Source organism: Phycomyces blakesleeanus (genome assembly GCF_001638985.1).
Source record: "Phycomyces blakesleeanus NRRL 1555(-) unplaced genomic scaffold PHYBLscaffold_5, whole genome shotgun sequence".
Classification (NCBI taxonomy): Eukaryota; Fungi; Mucoromycota; class Mucoromycetes; order Mucorales; family Phycomycetaceae; genus Phycomyces; species Phycomyces blakesleeanus.
In genome coordinates this window covers 1,001,085-1,017,358 of record NW_017265138.1, presented here as the reverse complement: position 1 = coordinate 1,017,358, position 16,274 = coordinate 1,001,085, and the positions used below count along the sequence as shown (strand labels likewise).

At 37.7% G+C, this 16,274-nt stretch overlaps 5 protein-coding genes across 5 annotated transcripts; 4 read left to right on the top strand and 1 right to left on the bottom strand.

Annotated features, from left to right (window-relative positions):
* Positions 1-732: 732 nt before the first annotated feature.
* PHYBLDRAFT_62992 (hypothetical protein) lies at positions 733-2,033 on the top strand (the record flags this gene model as incomplete). The annotated part of the gene is made up of 5 exons (XM_018441052.1): positions 733-834; positions 994-1,294; positions 1,335-1,594; positions 1,656-1,838; positions 1,932-2,033. The coding sequence occupies 5 exons, from the start codon at positions 733-735 to the stop codon at positions 2,031-2,033; spliced, it is 948 nt and encodes a 315-aa protein (XP_018294851.1).
* A 989-nt stretch (positions 2,034-3,022) lies between these two features.
* On the top strand, positions 3,023-4,693 carry PHYBLDRAFT_62993 (hypothetical protein; the record flags this gene model as incomplete). Its single annotated transcript, XM_018441053.1, has 5 exons — positions 3,023-3,303; positions 3,441-3,638; positions 3,824-3,858; positions 4,339-4,467; positions 4,587-4,693. The coding sequence occupies 5 exons, from the start codon at positions 3,023-3,025 to the stop codon at positions 4,691-4,693; spliced, it is 750 nt and encodes a 249-aa protein (XP_018294850.1).
* A 1,026-nt stretch (positions 4,694-5,719) lies between these two features.
* On the bottom strand, positions 5,720-6,559 carry PHYBLDRAFT_93327 (hypothetical protein; the record flags this gene model as incomplete). The annotated part of the gene is made up of 3 exons (XM_018443827.1): positions 5,720-5,998; positions 6,140-6,211; positions 6,401-6,559. Coding segments are annotated over 3 exons (510 nt in total), but the record flags the coding sequence as incomplete, so codon positions are not given.
* A 1,758-nt stretch (positions 6,560-8,317) lies between these two features.
* On the top strand, positions 8,318-8,813 carry PHYBLDRAFT_74226 (hypothetical protein; the record flags this gene model as incomplete). Its single annotated transcript, XM_018443006.1, has 2 exons — positions 8,318-8,683; positions 8,764-8,813. Coding segments are annotated over 2 exons (416 nt in total), but the record flags the coding sequence as incomplete, so codon positions are not given.
* Positions 8,814-14,507: 5,694 nt separating this feature from the next.
* On the top strand, positions 14,508-14,723 carry PHYBLDRAFT_109375 (hypothetical protein; the record flags this gene model as incomplete). Its single annotated transcript, XM_018428110.1, has 1 exon — positions 14,508-14,723. The coding sequence occupies one exon, from the start codon at positions 14,508-14,510 to the stop codon at positions 14,721-14,723; it is 216 nt and encodes a 71-aa protein (XP_018294847.1).
* Between the last annotated feature and the right edge of the window lie 1,551 nt (positions 14,724-16,274).

Here is a 16,274-nt window from a genome sequence, read left to right as displayed (position 1 = left end):
TTAATGTCATTCTTTCTAAATCTATGCGAATATATTCAATGGCGGTAACCATATCTTAGAGCTTCATTGAAATCGGTGCATTTTTTTTTCGAATTATAAATTATGCATACCCCAAAATTCCTGAAACAGAGAAACCGAAAAAGATTATCATTTTTTTTAAAATACGATGGTGCTTCTTCTGCTTCAGATGGAGCATTCATTTTGTCGAAATTGTGGCAGCACAAGCACTGAATTATTGCTGACGTGCCATGCTGTATTACTTTTTTAGTCAAAGAAAATGAGACCAGAATAGGACAAGATGAAAACGAGTCAAGCTTGCAAAAATGACACTAGCCCATGGAAATGAGGCTGTCGCAAAAATAAGCATCTTTATAAGCATCTTTTTTTGTTTGTTTTTTAATGTAGCCATGGCAAAGTTGTTTCAAAAACATTGTTGTCATATTTTTCAGAAACAAAATTTGCGATGACAAATATGACAACAAAGGCATCTGAAAAATGTTCATGATATTCAACTTAAAGCTGGTGTGAAAGTCAACATCCGGAAAGTGAAAGATCATCTGTTTGTTTCAAATGAGGACGATGTTTATAAGACTGTATTCGTTTTCCCTTCCTGTCCCGACTATTTCTCAAAACTCAAAGAATTGGAAACCACCATTACACTTCGAATCCACAGCCATAAAACACAATGAAACATGAACATATTCAGACCCAACGCTTTCCGCAAAAGGTGCAATGGATTTACCGGATGACAAAAAGCAGAAGAAAATGCTGATTGCAGAACTCGTCGATTTGAACCCAATGACAATCTTTGATAAAACCAATAGGGAACACAATATGCTTGGTCATTCCACAACCATTTCTAGCTTCTTGGCTTCACTATTTGGCTACCTGATATAATTCTCTTAAGGATCTTTAAGATATCATCTACAGTACTAACTGTAAATTATTGGTCCGATTACTTAACCGTTTATATATATATTATATGCTGACAAGATGATAGCTACTAGTCTATCCCAATATGAACATGTTCTTATATGTGATAAATCCAACAGCCGAGTGTCTGGATTACCACAGCGCAGGAATTTTCAAATGTTGGATGCAGGCGACCAAAGACCTGTTGCATCTATTTTATTTCATATGATCCCTAACAGTCATCTGTCCTGTATATCTGTAACAGATTATACGGAAATGGATGAAAATATCGCCACCATATTGAACATCGATTGGACACGGCGTCTGTGGATGCGTGTAGTTTGTGCTCGTGTAATCGAGGGACTGATCCTTGTCAATCCTTGTCAATATACGCGAAGGCCTGCTTGTAAATTGTGCAAAAGTGTACAATAAATATCCCACATTGGATGCTCATAATGAACAAACCAAGGCCAAGAGCTATCAATCCTTAAACACAACTTTGTCGCATCCAGCTACAAGATACCCAAATGTGGAGCTGTTTATTGTAGAAGAAGATAATGGTCTCAAGCTTGAACTTGGCACAAAAATAATTAATGTCCTCCTTACATCATCCACCCGGATGGACAAATATCTGTCCATCCGTAAATTACATCTATTTGACGAGTACGCTCAATTACGACAAGTGCAGTCCAAGTTCCACAGAACCACCACATATCTTCTTTCTCGATCATGTTCCACCTTAGCAAACTAGCTGTGCTCGCTGCCTGTTACTATCTGGACACTTGCCGACCATAACACTAGTAAGAACAAGGATTCAGATGCGAAAAATAGCATCCCAGTTGTTTCGAGCAGTTGCGGCATCTGTTTGGGAACAAAGTGAGAATTTTATCCTTAGCCGACATTGTGTTAATGATCAACAAAAAAATGTAAGACAAACGACAAAGTTTAGAATATTATGGATTAGATTCTCAGGCTGTTCAATGACAAGCTCGACCATCGACATCATTAGCAATTAACAGATCAATCGTCTTTTGACCAACTTGGCAAATGAAATATCACCCTCTCGCAGCACTGCAAATGCCAAAGTGACGCACGCCATTTGTCAAATCTTTACCATGTAAATGAACAATTTTTCTCATGGAGCAGCGAATCAAAGTGGATATCATCGCCAATAAAAAAATGACGTACAAATTTCTTCTGTATACGGTAAACCTTTAATATCCATGTATTCTGCCGTGGGATATCGTATAAGAGTTTCTGCAGACGTGTGAACACATTACAGTCAAACTTTTTTTTTGTGTAGGGGAGCGTACTCTGAGTTTTATTTAATAGGAATTTTGGGGTATGCATGATTTATAATTCGAAAAAAAAAATGCACCGATTTCAATGAAGCTATAATGTATGGTTACCGCCATTGAATATATTCGCATAGATTTAGAGAGAATGGCATTAACTGACCGCAGGTGTATCTTACTTGGACCACGTCATACTACGTTTCAAATTAATATGGAAAGAAGATTCGTCAAGAAAGAGATAGTTTCTCGTAAAATTCAAGTCTTTTTTTTTCCCCATTTACGAATCCAATCCAAGCGCTCTTGAATCTTTACTTCACTATTCCAGCCTATGGGTTGAAGCCGAGATTTCTTAGATAAATTACAATATTGTTTTACAAGGTCGAGCAGGATAGCTTTAGATACTTTTAATTCGGTAAACATTTGCTTTAACTTCTTCATTACTTCGTCTAGGATGATGAAAGGATTCTCATCAATTCATTTGAGAATAGCGCTTCTGTGCTCGTCATGGAGAGTACATGGACGGGCAGTCTTTCTCTGTTTCTCAAAGATACTGTAAGGATCTTTCTCGTATTGGCCAGCCCATTATTGTTCTGTACGAACATGAATCCCAAGTTGTTTTCCAGCAGTGGCCATACTCAAACACCTCTCAAACAACATTTTTAAGAACCTCACTTTATCCTGATCAGAATAGCTGGTATAATTTCGCTTCACTGAACTTTCCCTCATAATGACATTACCGTTATGCTTTGCCTTCTTTTCTACCTGCATTGGATATATCCTTCTCTCAATCTCTAGAGGCAGTTGAGCTAAATATTATGTATGAGAGCTCAGCGTTTCAAGACGAAACTGTTCCTCATCAACAATATAATACATTGGTTCAGGTCTACCGTACTCGCCGACGACAGATCCTTTCCCATTTTGAAACAAGAATTGAATGCTCATTATCTGTGATTTGTGATATAACTGTAAAAAAAACACAGACAAGAACTAGGCGTGCTCCTTTATATTCAAAGATGCCAAGACTTGTCCTGCAAAACAATTTTGGTAACAGGACATATGATTTGTCAAGCAAGACGAATTTTGTTCCTGTCATTAGGTGAATTGATTTTCCTTCAGGGCAAATTCATTTTCCGTATAACTTGAATTCGTTTTCGTCATTGGATGAATTTACTTTATGGAAAGAGTGTATACTTGTTTTTCTTTTTTTATTTATTTGACCCTGATGTTATTTAGCTTGAGTGTGGAACTCGGTCAGCTTATTTTGGCTAATTGTTATAAATGCGTCAGCCTAAACTTGACGTCTTTGGTAAACTGCGCTGGTCTGTTCTTCTACTTTATTTATTCTGTTTCTAACTTTGAATTCTATTTCTACTTCTACTTCCACATCACAGTTTGTGGCACGCGTTGTCTTGCTTTGAGAGGAAATCTCGGGTCATGGTTTATGGAAATCGCATGTTTCTCTTGCACGATATTGAAAGAAGAACAAAACACACACACACACAAGCACGCACGCACACATTCATTTGACATTCCGCAACTTATTCGATTTTTAGATAATTGAAAAAAAAACTATTCGTATTGGTAATTATACTATTATTTTTTCTTTATTTATAAAGTAGTATTGAGGTTAAGACTATGACTAATTTGGCTTGTATGATTGCGACATGTTTGCGCGCAAATAAACTATATATCTGTATATATAAAGGCCAAGAAAAAATGATATAGGGTAAAAGGGTAAAAGAATAAAAGAATAAAAGAATAAAAAAAAACTTGTGATTAAAAGGTTATACTGTCGTACTGATGAGAATAAGTTGGGCTTCGAGGTTATTTTTTTTGAAGGGGAGTTTGTCAACATCTATGCCGCTTTTAAGACACTCCTTCCCCCCAAATAGCATGTTCCGACCTAAGCCATGCTGAACGGGGAAGTTTGACTAGGTAACTTGTTTACAAATGTAAATGTACAACCATATAGTCCTTGAAATGTTACAACAAATATTCTTGTATTGACTTGACTTCTGTTTTAAAAAAGAGCAAAAAAAAAAGATACTTCTTTCCTTTGCCATAAAACAACAGGATACTCAATATTAGCTTCTAACCAGGCGTATAAATAAATAAATATATATATATATAGGTTTGGGGTTTTCAGATCAATTGTGGCGTTTTATATCAATCTCCTTTACCTTTATCTCTACCAATCTTCCCAATCATATCAAGATACACAAAGTATTGTGTCGCAAAGAAAAAGAAGAAGAAGAAGATTGTAAATATAAAAAAAAAGAGAGATATCTGTCTAAAGTTTGATAATCTCTGCAGATTTAAGGGAGAATCAACGCGTGTCTTTAAAGAAATAAATATATTACAAATAAAATTAATTTCTAGTTTCATGCTGCCTATCTATCTACCTATCACCCCAAATCTTGAGTTCTCACTTGTTTTTCTTATTCGCTATCTTACTTCTTGTCCCTGTCGCTCTTGGAAGAGGTTGAAATGTAGAATATTATAGTATATTATATTATGCTTACATAAATATTATAAAATAAAGATCATCAAGAAAGCTTACCGAGAATAAGAGTTGTGGCATGTGAAATAGCTCATAAACGGTAAAGAGATGGAAAAATTATCTCGCACAACATAATACTGAAGAGTACTACAAAGCACAGTATAGCACAGTGAGACGCATCTTTTTGATACTCAAAAATCATTTCTCAACAATCTGGGGAACCTTGAACTCTATCTTTATAAACACCCATATATATTTGTTTTTATTTACAAAAGAGAAAAAGAAATTAACTTCTTTGGATTGAGTATAAATAAGCTTTGGTATTACTATCATGTTGTTGTTGTTATTCCTATTTGTTTCCTTAAAAGGCTCATTCTTTCTCAATACGCATAAAGATAAATAATCAGGATAAATGCTGTAAAAGGCACTAAATACATACTTGATTTAAAATTTACAGAGAATTACTGTAAAAAATCAAATCATATTTTTTTATTGTTGGTGATGGTGATAGATGGTAGTTATGGTAGTAGTAATAGTGATGGTGACGGTGTTTTTTTTTTGGTGTTGCTATCATTATTGTCATTATTGTCATTATTGTCATTATTGTCATTATTGTCATTATTTTTCATTATTGCCATGATTTTCATGATTTTCATTATTATTATTATTATTATTATTATTCATTATTGCGACTTGAGTATATGCGAGAATCTACATTAGGTGAAGGAGGGGTAGCTGGGACTTGGAACTGGTATGCTTCCATAGACTGTTCAGAAACTGGCATAAAGTCTCGTCGATCAGTTGGATTCACCATCTGGACAACTGTTGCAATTGTACGACTGTCGAGCTCGGCAGGTGAAGTAGACCGGATGACATTTCTAAGGTTGTTGTGGTTTTTGCCCTTTTCTGGAACAGTACCAGTACCACCAGTAGTAGCAGCAGAAGTAGAAGTAGCACCACTACCACCAGCTGCAGCAGCAGCAGCAGCAGCAGCCTTTTCTACTTTAGAAGCCGCCATGAATTCTTGCATTTCACGGGCGTACCGTCCCTTGTCTTCCGTTGCCCGAAGACACCACGGATTCCGCTCAGCATCGGTGAGTTCTCTCCACTTGCCAGCAATGATCTTACTGACATCTCCTACCGAAGCACTCGGTCGCTGAAGGGCAATCTCTTGGCGCACAGAGCCTGCAAAAAACAAGAAACCAGACATGGGGTGCTTTGGTGCAGTGGGATGCGTCAATCGCTTCTTTTTACGTCCGCGAGGATCTCGGACTTTCAATTGGGGTGTTGTCTTTGATGATGATGACGATGCTGTGGACGCTTCACCCTGTCCAAGTGCTTCTGCCTTTAACATCATGTCCTTGCGTTTTTGGGAGGGTCGTGTACGATGACCGGCCTTCTCTAGCTCGGCTTTTGAGCGGCGGGTGTAGACAAAATTAGGATGCATATCCATATGTTCCTGCTTGAGCCGTGATGCTTCTTGGTTATATGGCTTGCGTTCTTTCTAAAAATACCATAACGCACAGAGTTAAATTTGTGCCATCGGTCAATAAAGAAACAATTTGCTACGGTGGTCAAAAAATAAAACAAAGAGCCACAATCATCATAACCATAATAACCATAATGATGATGACACACAAATATACATATACAATCTATTAAAGAAATAAAGAGAAGACAAAAAAAAGTTTACCTCGGATAATTCCTTCCACTGTGCACTAACAGACTTGCTGATTTCTGCGACTGACAAGTTGGGATTGACTTTGAGTAACTTGGATCGCATAAAGCGATTGAACAGTAGGTATGCGTTTGGAGGACGTTTGAGTCGCTCTGGTTCTTCGTTGTATTTTCTGTAGGATTTGCCTTGTCCTTTCTTATTGGTTGGTTGCAAGTCATCACTAGCAACTGACCCAAGTCCATCTACCTCTGATGCTGCATCTGATGCTGTTGAGCCTGTTGCTGCTGCTGCTGCTGCTGAATGGCTCATGAGAGTCAACAAATTTCGATTACGTATCGATGATGATGTAGGCGGTGTCTTGTCATCCGAAATAGCACTGTGATGAGAAAGCTGAGGAGAAGATTCACTATAGGAAGGGATGGAAAAGCTAGATTCAGTGACTGCTGAAACACTTAGGCGGCTGGCACTGTTGTCGTTGTTATGGCTGTTGTTTGCGATTGTGGATGTGGATGTGGTGGTAGTGTTATATTTGGCTTCGACAGGGCGCTGCAGACTCACGGATGGTGGAGATGGTGAAGAAGAAAACCATTTTGGAGTGTCCTTTGACATGGTATAAAATGAATCGAGATTTTTTGGGATTCGGTTTGCCACTGAACCATAGTGTACTGTTTCGTCGTGTTGCCCAAGATTATCGTTTGGCGTGTTGCTATGATCTACTGCTGTACCAGACAGCGGGGGATCAAGAGAGGTGTTTATACTGGCATTGTCAGAGTATGGCGATGCGTTAAGTTGTTGCGTTGATGATCTATAGTTTGTAGGCATCTTTTGGATCTGTCCTAGATGTTGATTGGTGAGATCCGCAAGAGGTTTAGTCTGTTGATAAGACAGGCGGTGACCGTACATTCGTGCATCTGCCATTGGATCGTTAACTTTCATAGGTTGCTCCCAGGAATTCTTTGAACGCTGCTTGTAACCTTCTCTAAATGACTGTAAAATAGTAATATAAAATTTTCAATATCTCCTTCTCCTCTACCTTTCAATAATTCATTTATATCTATCTAAATATTTTTTGCCCTGGTCTTTATTATTTACCTGTGCCATATTATTCCACTCATCTCCAAGAAGTTTATTAAGCTCCTTTTTGTTGATATTTGGATTAGACATCCTGAGTTCATCCTGTCGCTCCGAACAATATAATAGAAATGCATTTGTGGTCTGCATCCTTTCTGGAGATTGATCCGATGGGTGAACAGAAACAGATGTGTCATTATTCTGCCATCTTTCTTGCAATTGGCTAGGCGATGAATTCATATGATACTCGTTTTGAAGAAGTGACTTATTAAAAACTAAAGATGTCGCAGGTGATATTGGACTTGTAACCGGGTCCCTAGATTGTTGCTGCAAAGGAGCCCTAGCAATATGACCATATGTGGTTTTCTGTCGTTTATTGATAAATTTCTGCTGCTGCTGTTGCTGTTGAGCTTGCTGTTGAGCTTGTTGTTGAGCTTGTTGTTGAGCTTGTTGTTGAGCTTGTTGTTGAGCTTGCTGTTGAGCTTGCTGTTGAGCTTGCTGTTGAGCTTGCTGTTGAGCTTGCTGTTGAGCTTGCTGTTGCTGCCGTTGTTGTTGTTGTTGTTGTTGCTGTTGCTGTTGCTGTTGGGCTTGTTGTTGGCGTTGCTGTTGTACCCGCATTTGAACTCGTTGCTGTGCTAATTGCTGCTGACGTTGTTGGTGCTGCTGCTGTTTCATTTTTTCTTCCCAAGTAGAATGAGACGGACTACTGAGCATATTTTGGTCTACAGGCTGTGCTGTCATCGGTGAATTTGGTTGACTGATGTCTTGGTAATGTGCATACTGCTGTTGATGTTGCTGTTGACGTTGATGTTGTTCTTGTACTTGAGCCTGAGCCTGAGCTTGTGCCTGAGCTTGAGCCTGTGCCTGTGCCTGTGCCTGAGCTCGGGCTTGCTGTTGAGCTTGAGCTTGGGCTTGCTGTTGAGCTTGAGCCTGTACTTGTGCTTGAGCCTGAGCCTGAGCCTGAGCCTGAGCTTGAGCCTGAGCCTGAGCCTGAGCCTGAGCTTGAGCCTGAGCTTGAGCCTGAGCCTGAGCTTGAGCCTGTGCTTGGGCCTGAGCTTGGGCCTGTGCCTGAGCTTGAGCTTGAGCTTGAGCTTGAGCCTGAGCTTGAGCCTGAGCCTGAGCTTGAGCCTGAGCTTGCTGTTGAGCTTGAGCTTGAGCCTGTACTTGTGCTTGCGACCGTTGACGTTTGTTGGTTACTGGGTATGGCAGGTGCTGATTCCGATATAGGTTGTTTGCAATATTCACTGGGATTGAGCCTCCCGAGTATTGATTAGCATCATTATTGGTTTCGTACGTGGATTCAAAAGTCATTCTGCTGCGTTCATTTTCAAACTGTGTTTCAGACACTGTGACATGAAGATGAGTTCGATCTGCCGTTTATTATCATTTACATACACATATATATATATATATTCAATTCTTTTTATTTATTTATTTATTTTATTTTATTTTATTTTGTATGCTGTATATTATTTTATCTGTAAATCTATCTAGAAAGAATGATATAATATAGTATGGTATAGTAATGATGGTGGTAGTAATGGTAATACTAGTGGTAATGATATTAAAAGGGTTTAAATATGAATAAATTTGTTACCTGTCATTGAACCTTGTTGCTGGTGTTGTGAATTGGACTGATGTTGTTGTTGCTGTTGCTGTTGCTGTTGCTGTTGCTGGTTTACACCTGTTGAGTAGTCAGGAATTTTTGGTAGGGTTGTTGGCGAGTAGTGAGATTCTATCAATAGAAAAGGAAGAAAAGAAACCTTCTTTTGTTAAACTTTCAAGGCCGCTGAATGTGTATTTTGATTCGTATTACCATTTGTAGTGCGCGGTGTCATTTCAACCTGTACTCGGGTTTTCTTATCGGCTTGGTATGTTGCAGATAGTGCGGGGTTGGCAAGGTCGGCATAGGCTGGCTGGTAATGAAAGGTGTTTGTGGAAGGAGTGCCAACACCACTTCCACTTCCACTTCCACTACCACTTCCACTACCACCACCACCACTGTTACCATTACTGTTACTGTTACTGTTACTGTTACCATTACCATTGCCTCCACCTCCGCCTCCACCACCTGAACTTCCATTTCCATTTCCATTTCCACTTCCACTTCCACTTCCACTTCCAATAGCAGTAGTTGTGATTGTAGGATGGGACTGGTCAAGATGGACGGCGTTGTACTGGTCCCACTATTGATAAATAAGAAGAGTGAGTAAATAAATAAATATAAAAAAGGGTATTTTCTTTAGATATTGCTTTTCTGTTTCATTTGGCGAATGATATAGGTATGGAGTAAAAGAGCGTATTCGTCTGACAGTCGACTCACATGATTGTACAACTGGGATGCGTTGGTGCTTCCGTAGGGGAGTACAGTACTGGTGCTGGCCAATGTTGATTGAACGTTGCTGTTAGCGTGTAACGTATTGTAAAACATGCCATTGTCACCAGAGGGATAAGGTTCAGATGTCATGGCTGTCAGAGGCTCTTTTGGAGGGTAATCTACGGACTCGGTGGACTGATTTGGATGTGTCTTTCTGTGTTGCACTGGTGTATTCTGATTGCCGGCTATAGATCTTTGTGCAATGTCAACGGAGACTGGTTGGCTTGAATAGGGATATTGATTGGAGGAAATACTGTCCCAGAGACGTGATTGAGGAAGGGGCTTCATGGAATTTGCGAGCATTGGTAAGGGCGACGAGTGTTTTGAGAGATCGTCGGTAGCGAGAAATCTTCGTTTTTGAGCGCCCACCTGGTCGTGCACAGAAGAGTGCGTGATGCGCGTGGACAGAGGAACAGGTGATCCAGGCGCAGTTGTTGCCGAGGCGGCCATCATGAAGGACGAGTTGTTTTGGTGATAGTAGGTCGCCAGGGGTTGCTTGTTTTGTCCAGGTGCGGACTTGGTAGACACGGAGACATTGTTGTTGTGGTTATTGCTATTAGCGTGGGTTGCACCAGCCATCGCGAGAATCCCCATAGGAGCCATCCCAGAAGGCAGTACTTCAGGCCGAGGCAGGGACGGGTAGGAGCGGGATTGTTGCTGACTCACATATGATGAAGAAGAAGAAGCTTGGCTTCGTTCGGCGTCTCGTCTTGCCATAATATTATCTTGGTCGCCAGGTTGATAATAAGGAGCAAAATTTTGCTTTTGCTTGGGCGTATTGCTGTTGCTGCTGCTGCTGTTGTTGTTGTTGTTGTTGTTATTTGGGACCGTCTTTGGCGAATGGTCTGAATAGGACATTACTACAAAGGTAAATGTAAGGTCAAGGTGGTTGTTTTTTTTAAATATATATATATATATGTATGTGTATATATATCCGATCGTCAGACAGATCGTTGGATGAGATGGAGTGATAAATAGGTAATTAGGATGCAAGTTATTTCAGATGGGTTAATCTATTTCGAATCTCAAAGATTGGACTACACATGACGACGTACGATGGGGATTAGATGAAGCGAAGATGAGATGCTTAAAGGAAACAGCACAGAGTCAGATAAAGTAGTAGTAGTAGTAGTAGTAGTAATAATGATGATATTAACGAACGAACGAACGAGAGAGCGAGCGAGGGAGAAAGAGAGAAAAAAAAAGAAAGAGGGAAAGAGAGAGAGAGAGAAAAAAAAATTAGGTCCGTCGACCTTGTGTTTTTTTTTTTTTTTTTTTTTTTGGTGTGTGAGTGTGTGAGAGTCTATTTTTTTTTTATTCTTTTTTTCTTGGGTTTTGTTTTTTTTTGGGTTGCAGCCTTGATATTAAAGAAGTGTATCTAGTTTATTTTGTCAAAAATAAATAAAAGAATAGCAGCAACAGTCAAACGAAAAAGAAGAATAAAAAAAATAAAAATAAAATATAAAAAATAAAAAAAATAAAAATAAAATAAATTAAAATAAAATAAATAAACAAAAAAAAAGAAAGAAAAAAAAAAGAAAAGAAAAGAAAAGGAAAAACTTCCAAAAAAAGAAACTAGCTTGCTTGTTAGCTTACTTGTAACCGATCCTCAGGCACACCTTGTTCCTCGAACCCCTCCTACCAATTCTTCCTCTCTCCCCCCCCCCCACTCCTTTTGTTCTCCTCCATCTCCATCTTTCTCTCTCTAACCCTCCCCCTAATCCTCCCCCTACCCCTCTCTTCCACCTCCAAAAAATAAAATAAACCACCCCGCACTCCCATCCTTACCCCACTCCCTCTTATATTCTATTCATTTTATTGGACTGCTTGTTTTGGCTGTGTGTGTGTGTGTGTGTGTGTGTGAGTGAGTGAGTGAGTGAGTGAGTAAGTGAGTACAAGTGTGAGTGGGTTTCTCTTTCAATCCCCACTCTTCTCCCCCAATTTCCCACTCCTGCTCCTGTTCCTGTTTCCTGTTCCTGTTCCTGTTCCTGCTCCTACTCCTACTCCTACTCCCCCCCCCCCCCCCCCCCCCCCCCTTTTCTTCTATATCTCTCAGTCTAATGACGTAGCTATTATCCCTCTTTTCCCTCTTACAAACTTGCGATCATTTACCCGCCCTTATTACCATTATTGCTCACCTGCTAATTAAATTTATTTAATTCCAAAAAAAAATTTAAAAAAAAAGATGAAGCTCGAAACATTTATTCACACAAGCAAGAAAGCTGTCGCCATTGGTTCCAACTGTAGGTCGATAAATATATTTCAATTTGCTTTAAACAACCTTTTGTTTCATCTATGTGACTGTTGACATTATAGGACACAAATTAAAAAGAAAAATATTTATTAAAGATTTTGCTCCATATTAATACATCTTGCTGTGTCTCACCCAGCCTTCACAATCCTGCTTGGATATCCTTACATTCCATCTACCCGGACTAATCAATTGTGACTACCTGGCCGGGGTCCGTTGTCTTTTTCTAATCCTTCAGGGCAAAATGGTGTGTCCTGAAAATACACAATATATTTATTGTATGCATTAGCTTTACTAACTTTTATATCCCTCTCTTTCTCTCTCCAGACACCTAAATCTCATTATCTTAAGACCCACAATCTGTATTTATGCAACGTAATTATAAAATACTGTCTCATACGAAAAACAAATGCTGTGTATTCAATTAATACTCGTTTGCGTCCTAAATTTCGACTTGGTCATAAAAAAAAATACACTATATCAATAGCCAGTTATGCAGAAAACCATAAGGAGTTGTTGTCATTAAAGTGTGACGCAATCTTGCTTGATATTTTACTATTTATCATCCTTCCTACGCGTATCATGTCTTTCTCTTTCTTTCATCTACTATATCCATGTTCCCAGGGTTTAAAAACGTCAGACTGTAAGTAATTCTTATCGACTCTTTTTTTTTTTGCAAAACATAAAAGAAAATATTTAATGAATATTTTGTATCCTGGCTGGTATTAATTATTATAATAAGAACCAATCCTTAGGGACCAGATAGAGTTATTCTATGCCGGCAAAAAGGTCACGATTTGTGGTCCGGTAGGATCAAAATGTTGTCTCCATAAAATTTGCGATCCCACAATTCCCGTACTTGTATTGAAAATGTGCCTATATGGTAACTATTTTATGTTCAACGAGTATTGCACGGAACAAGTGTTACAATAAAAGATTTCAGGCGAATTTGAAGCAAAGCTTGGTATGTTTTTGGGTTTTTAATTGTGATAATTTTATTAATTTCCCGTTCGAATTTATTAGAAGCAAAATATGCTCCATTGAACCTGTTATAGATGATAAATATACTTTAAGGGTAGTATCACTCTCAGATATTAGAATATATATGTTCTACAAGAGAAATACCAAGGTAAAATAAAGGCATTTTGTTCAAATATCCTTAATGACTCAATTTGTAGGAAACATATTGAGCAATATATTGGTGTTTCAATTTCAATCTTTTCTCGCTTTTCTCTTGTCATGTGCTTTGTCAAAATGAACTTCACCTTCTCGATGTCTGTTTCTTATAAATTTGCATAGCACCAACTATTGTTCTCTTTATTAATTTCTTTACCCACCAATTAAGAATTTGGTAATATCCATGATCTTTTTAGCAAACTCTTGCTCACGCCGTTTTAGGTAGTTTTTATTGTTTTTATAATAAAGTTTCCAATCAACCGTATCACTGGAATACAGTACAAAATCGTGTCACAACGGCGATTTTGATACGAATGGTCTGTATGTAAAAGTGAGTGGACAAAGGGACTTGGCAATGCAGTATCAACAGCACTTTATATATATATATATTTGGAACCAACGTCCTCATTCCTGGAATATAAAGGCGCTGTTGAAATACCTCAAGGGTGTGAAGTACATCATGAGAGTAAATGCCATTAAACTAATCTCAAACAACAATAAAGATTTCTTGACCTTCTTTTTTTCTTTTATATAAATATAAATATAGTTTAATTGGGTTTAATTATCGGTATATCAGGAAGAGATATATCTGGAGCAGAAGACATGGATTATGCTAGAGTTATTTTGAAATACATATATAGATAAATGAATGGATATAAATTTAATAATTGTATTTATTAGGTTATGCATTGTTGATCGACATGACAGCAAGAAACCTCCAAGTAAACCTAGCACAATTTATGGTCTTTAACATCCCATGAGCTCAACTGCTATTGATTCAGGCAGACGCAAATAAAAAGGGAGTGCCTTAAACTCTTGCCAAGGGATGTGATACATTTACACCTATCGGGTATTTTTTTTTTGGTTCTCTTCTTTTCAAATCTACACTTCTTGTACCCCACAATAATTCTCATCCAAACATTTTTTCTTATGATTGTCCGTTCATTTCTTTATCTTTGATGCAGTCAATTTATTTCCAAGGAGAGTATCCCTGGTCCAACTAATATCGACTTTTGACTCGAGGTAAATTTTGTTTAATTAGCATTAGCATTAGCATTAGCATTAGCATTATTGATATTATCTTTTAACAGTCGCTATTTTATTTTGGTTTGGTTTGGTTTGGTTTGGCTTGGCTTGTAGATTAATGATACGATTCGCTAGGATTGTAACACCAAAGACGATCTTTGGGTAAATAAATATACCTGTATAAAAGTTGGGATTGCTTTTTTTTAAATGATATTACTGACATGTCCGGAACCAGTATTCCTGTCCTCCTGGCCTATGTTTCTGCAGTAATGAGGCTCGAAGTCGGAGATATAATCCTGACAGGCACATCTAAAGGTGTAGGGCTCATTCAGGCAGGCGATGTAATCACAGTAGGATTGAGGGTTGGCTCAACTAAAGAGGTTTTGGCTGATCTTATATTTGATGTGGCTGATCGACATGGTTCTTCTTTTTTTTAAGGTCAGAGCTTAATTAAAATAGGATTTCACTTTTATTATAATTATAATTATGATAAGTATTACCATTATTACTTCAATTCACTTGAATAGAATATATATATATGTATATGTATCTAAATACCCTGTCTGTGCATTGGTCTACTTTTGATATATACATATTAATTCAATGTTAACAATAGACCCACATTGACATAAAGGATACCCTTTCATTCCTAACAACCTGGCACAGGAGTGTACCCCGAGTTTAATTTGACCATGTTCTCTTTTTTTGGAAACCAACGCTCTATGTTCTAATTAATAGCCAACCAACCAACTAACTAACACTGTAGTAAATGAATGACTTAATAAAGGGCGATCTGTTTCTGCTAAATACCGCTACACACGATCAACTATCTTTAGATATCATTACCAAATGACACCATAACAACTCTTGGTACATAATTAGATCATATTGATCCAAAGAAGGGGTTATTGCTTTTTATCTTTTCTCGTATGTAATATAATTAAATAGATATATAATTAGATATTCTTTGGGGGTTAAAAGTAATGATAGCAATAGCAATAGCAAAACAAATCAACTCGACATGTAAATATGCATATACACATGTATGAGTGTGAAGGGTGGAAATTTGTCGTCTTGATAAAAGTAAGTGTCGGGTTCCTAAATTTAATTATCGCTAATCCTAAAATAGATTATCGCCAGGCCAATAGGTATTCGTCAATAGTTACGGTTGACCGGTTTTCATTTCCATCTATAGATATTATTTTCTACAGAATATATATATATATATATATCAGCACATTAAACTGAAATACAAGTACAAAATGGACTTTGGACATATCAGGTATTCTCGGAATCCTTTATTGGTACAGAATAATGTATATTGATAAAGTTATTGAACAGCATATTCAGGGTCGTACTAAATTCTATATATAGATATTTTTACGTAATTTTATGGCGGTGTTGCAATATAAATTATACTCAGATATGATTCTGTTTGAAACATAAAGCATAAAGAATCTTTTTTTTTTCTTTTTTTCACATATATTGTCCTTAGATGTCACTTTTAAAAAAGTTATCAGTGCTCGATGTATAAAAACCTAGAAAAATGATTCTTACGGGTAGTGCTTGACGGATTTTAACAGAATTCTTTTTTGGAATATAAAGATCACTGAATATTGTGTTTAGTACCTGTATCAAGACACTCTATATCAGTAAAGAATTCCGTGAGTACCTCAAAGTGACAAATCCCACCGTTTGTACTGTATATGGTATTTTGTGTTCAACCTAGCCCCCCAGCTCCCCCCCTTCTTTTGTTTCCGTCTCTGCGTGCATAAAAAAAAGAAAGGTTCAAGGCTGTGTACGTTCTTTACAGGATATACAGCTTTATCTTTCAATTTTCTGTCTTTTTTAATAAAGTACAAGAACAAATTTCTCCAAAGATGTATTTAAATGAGGTGTTTCAATGGATTGTCGATGGTTGATTAACTGTTCACACACTCTAGAGCCTGTAACATGTAACATATTATTATTAACCTTTATAATTGTTT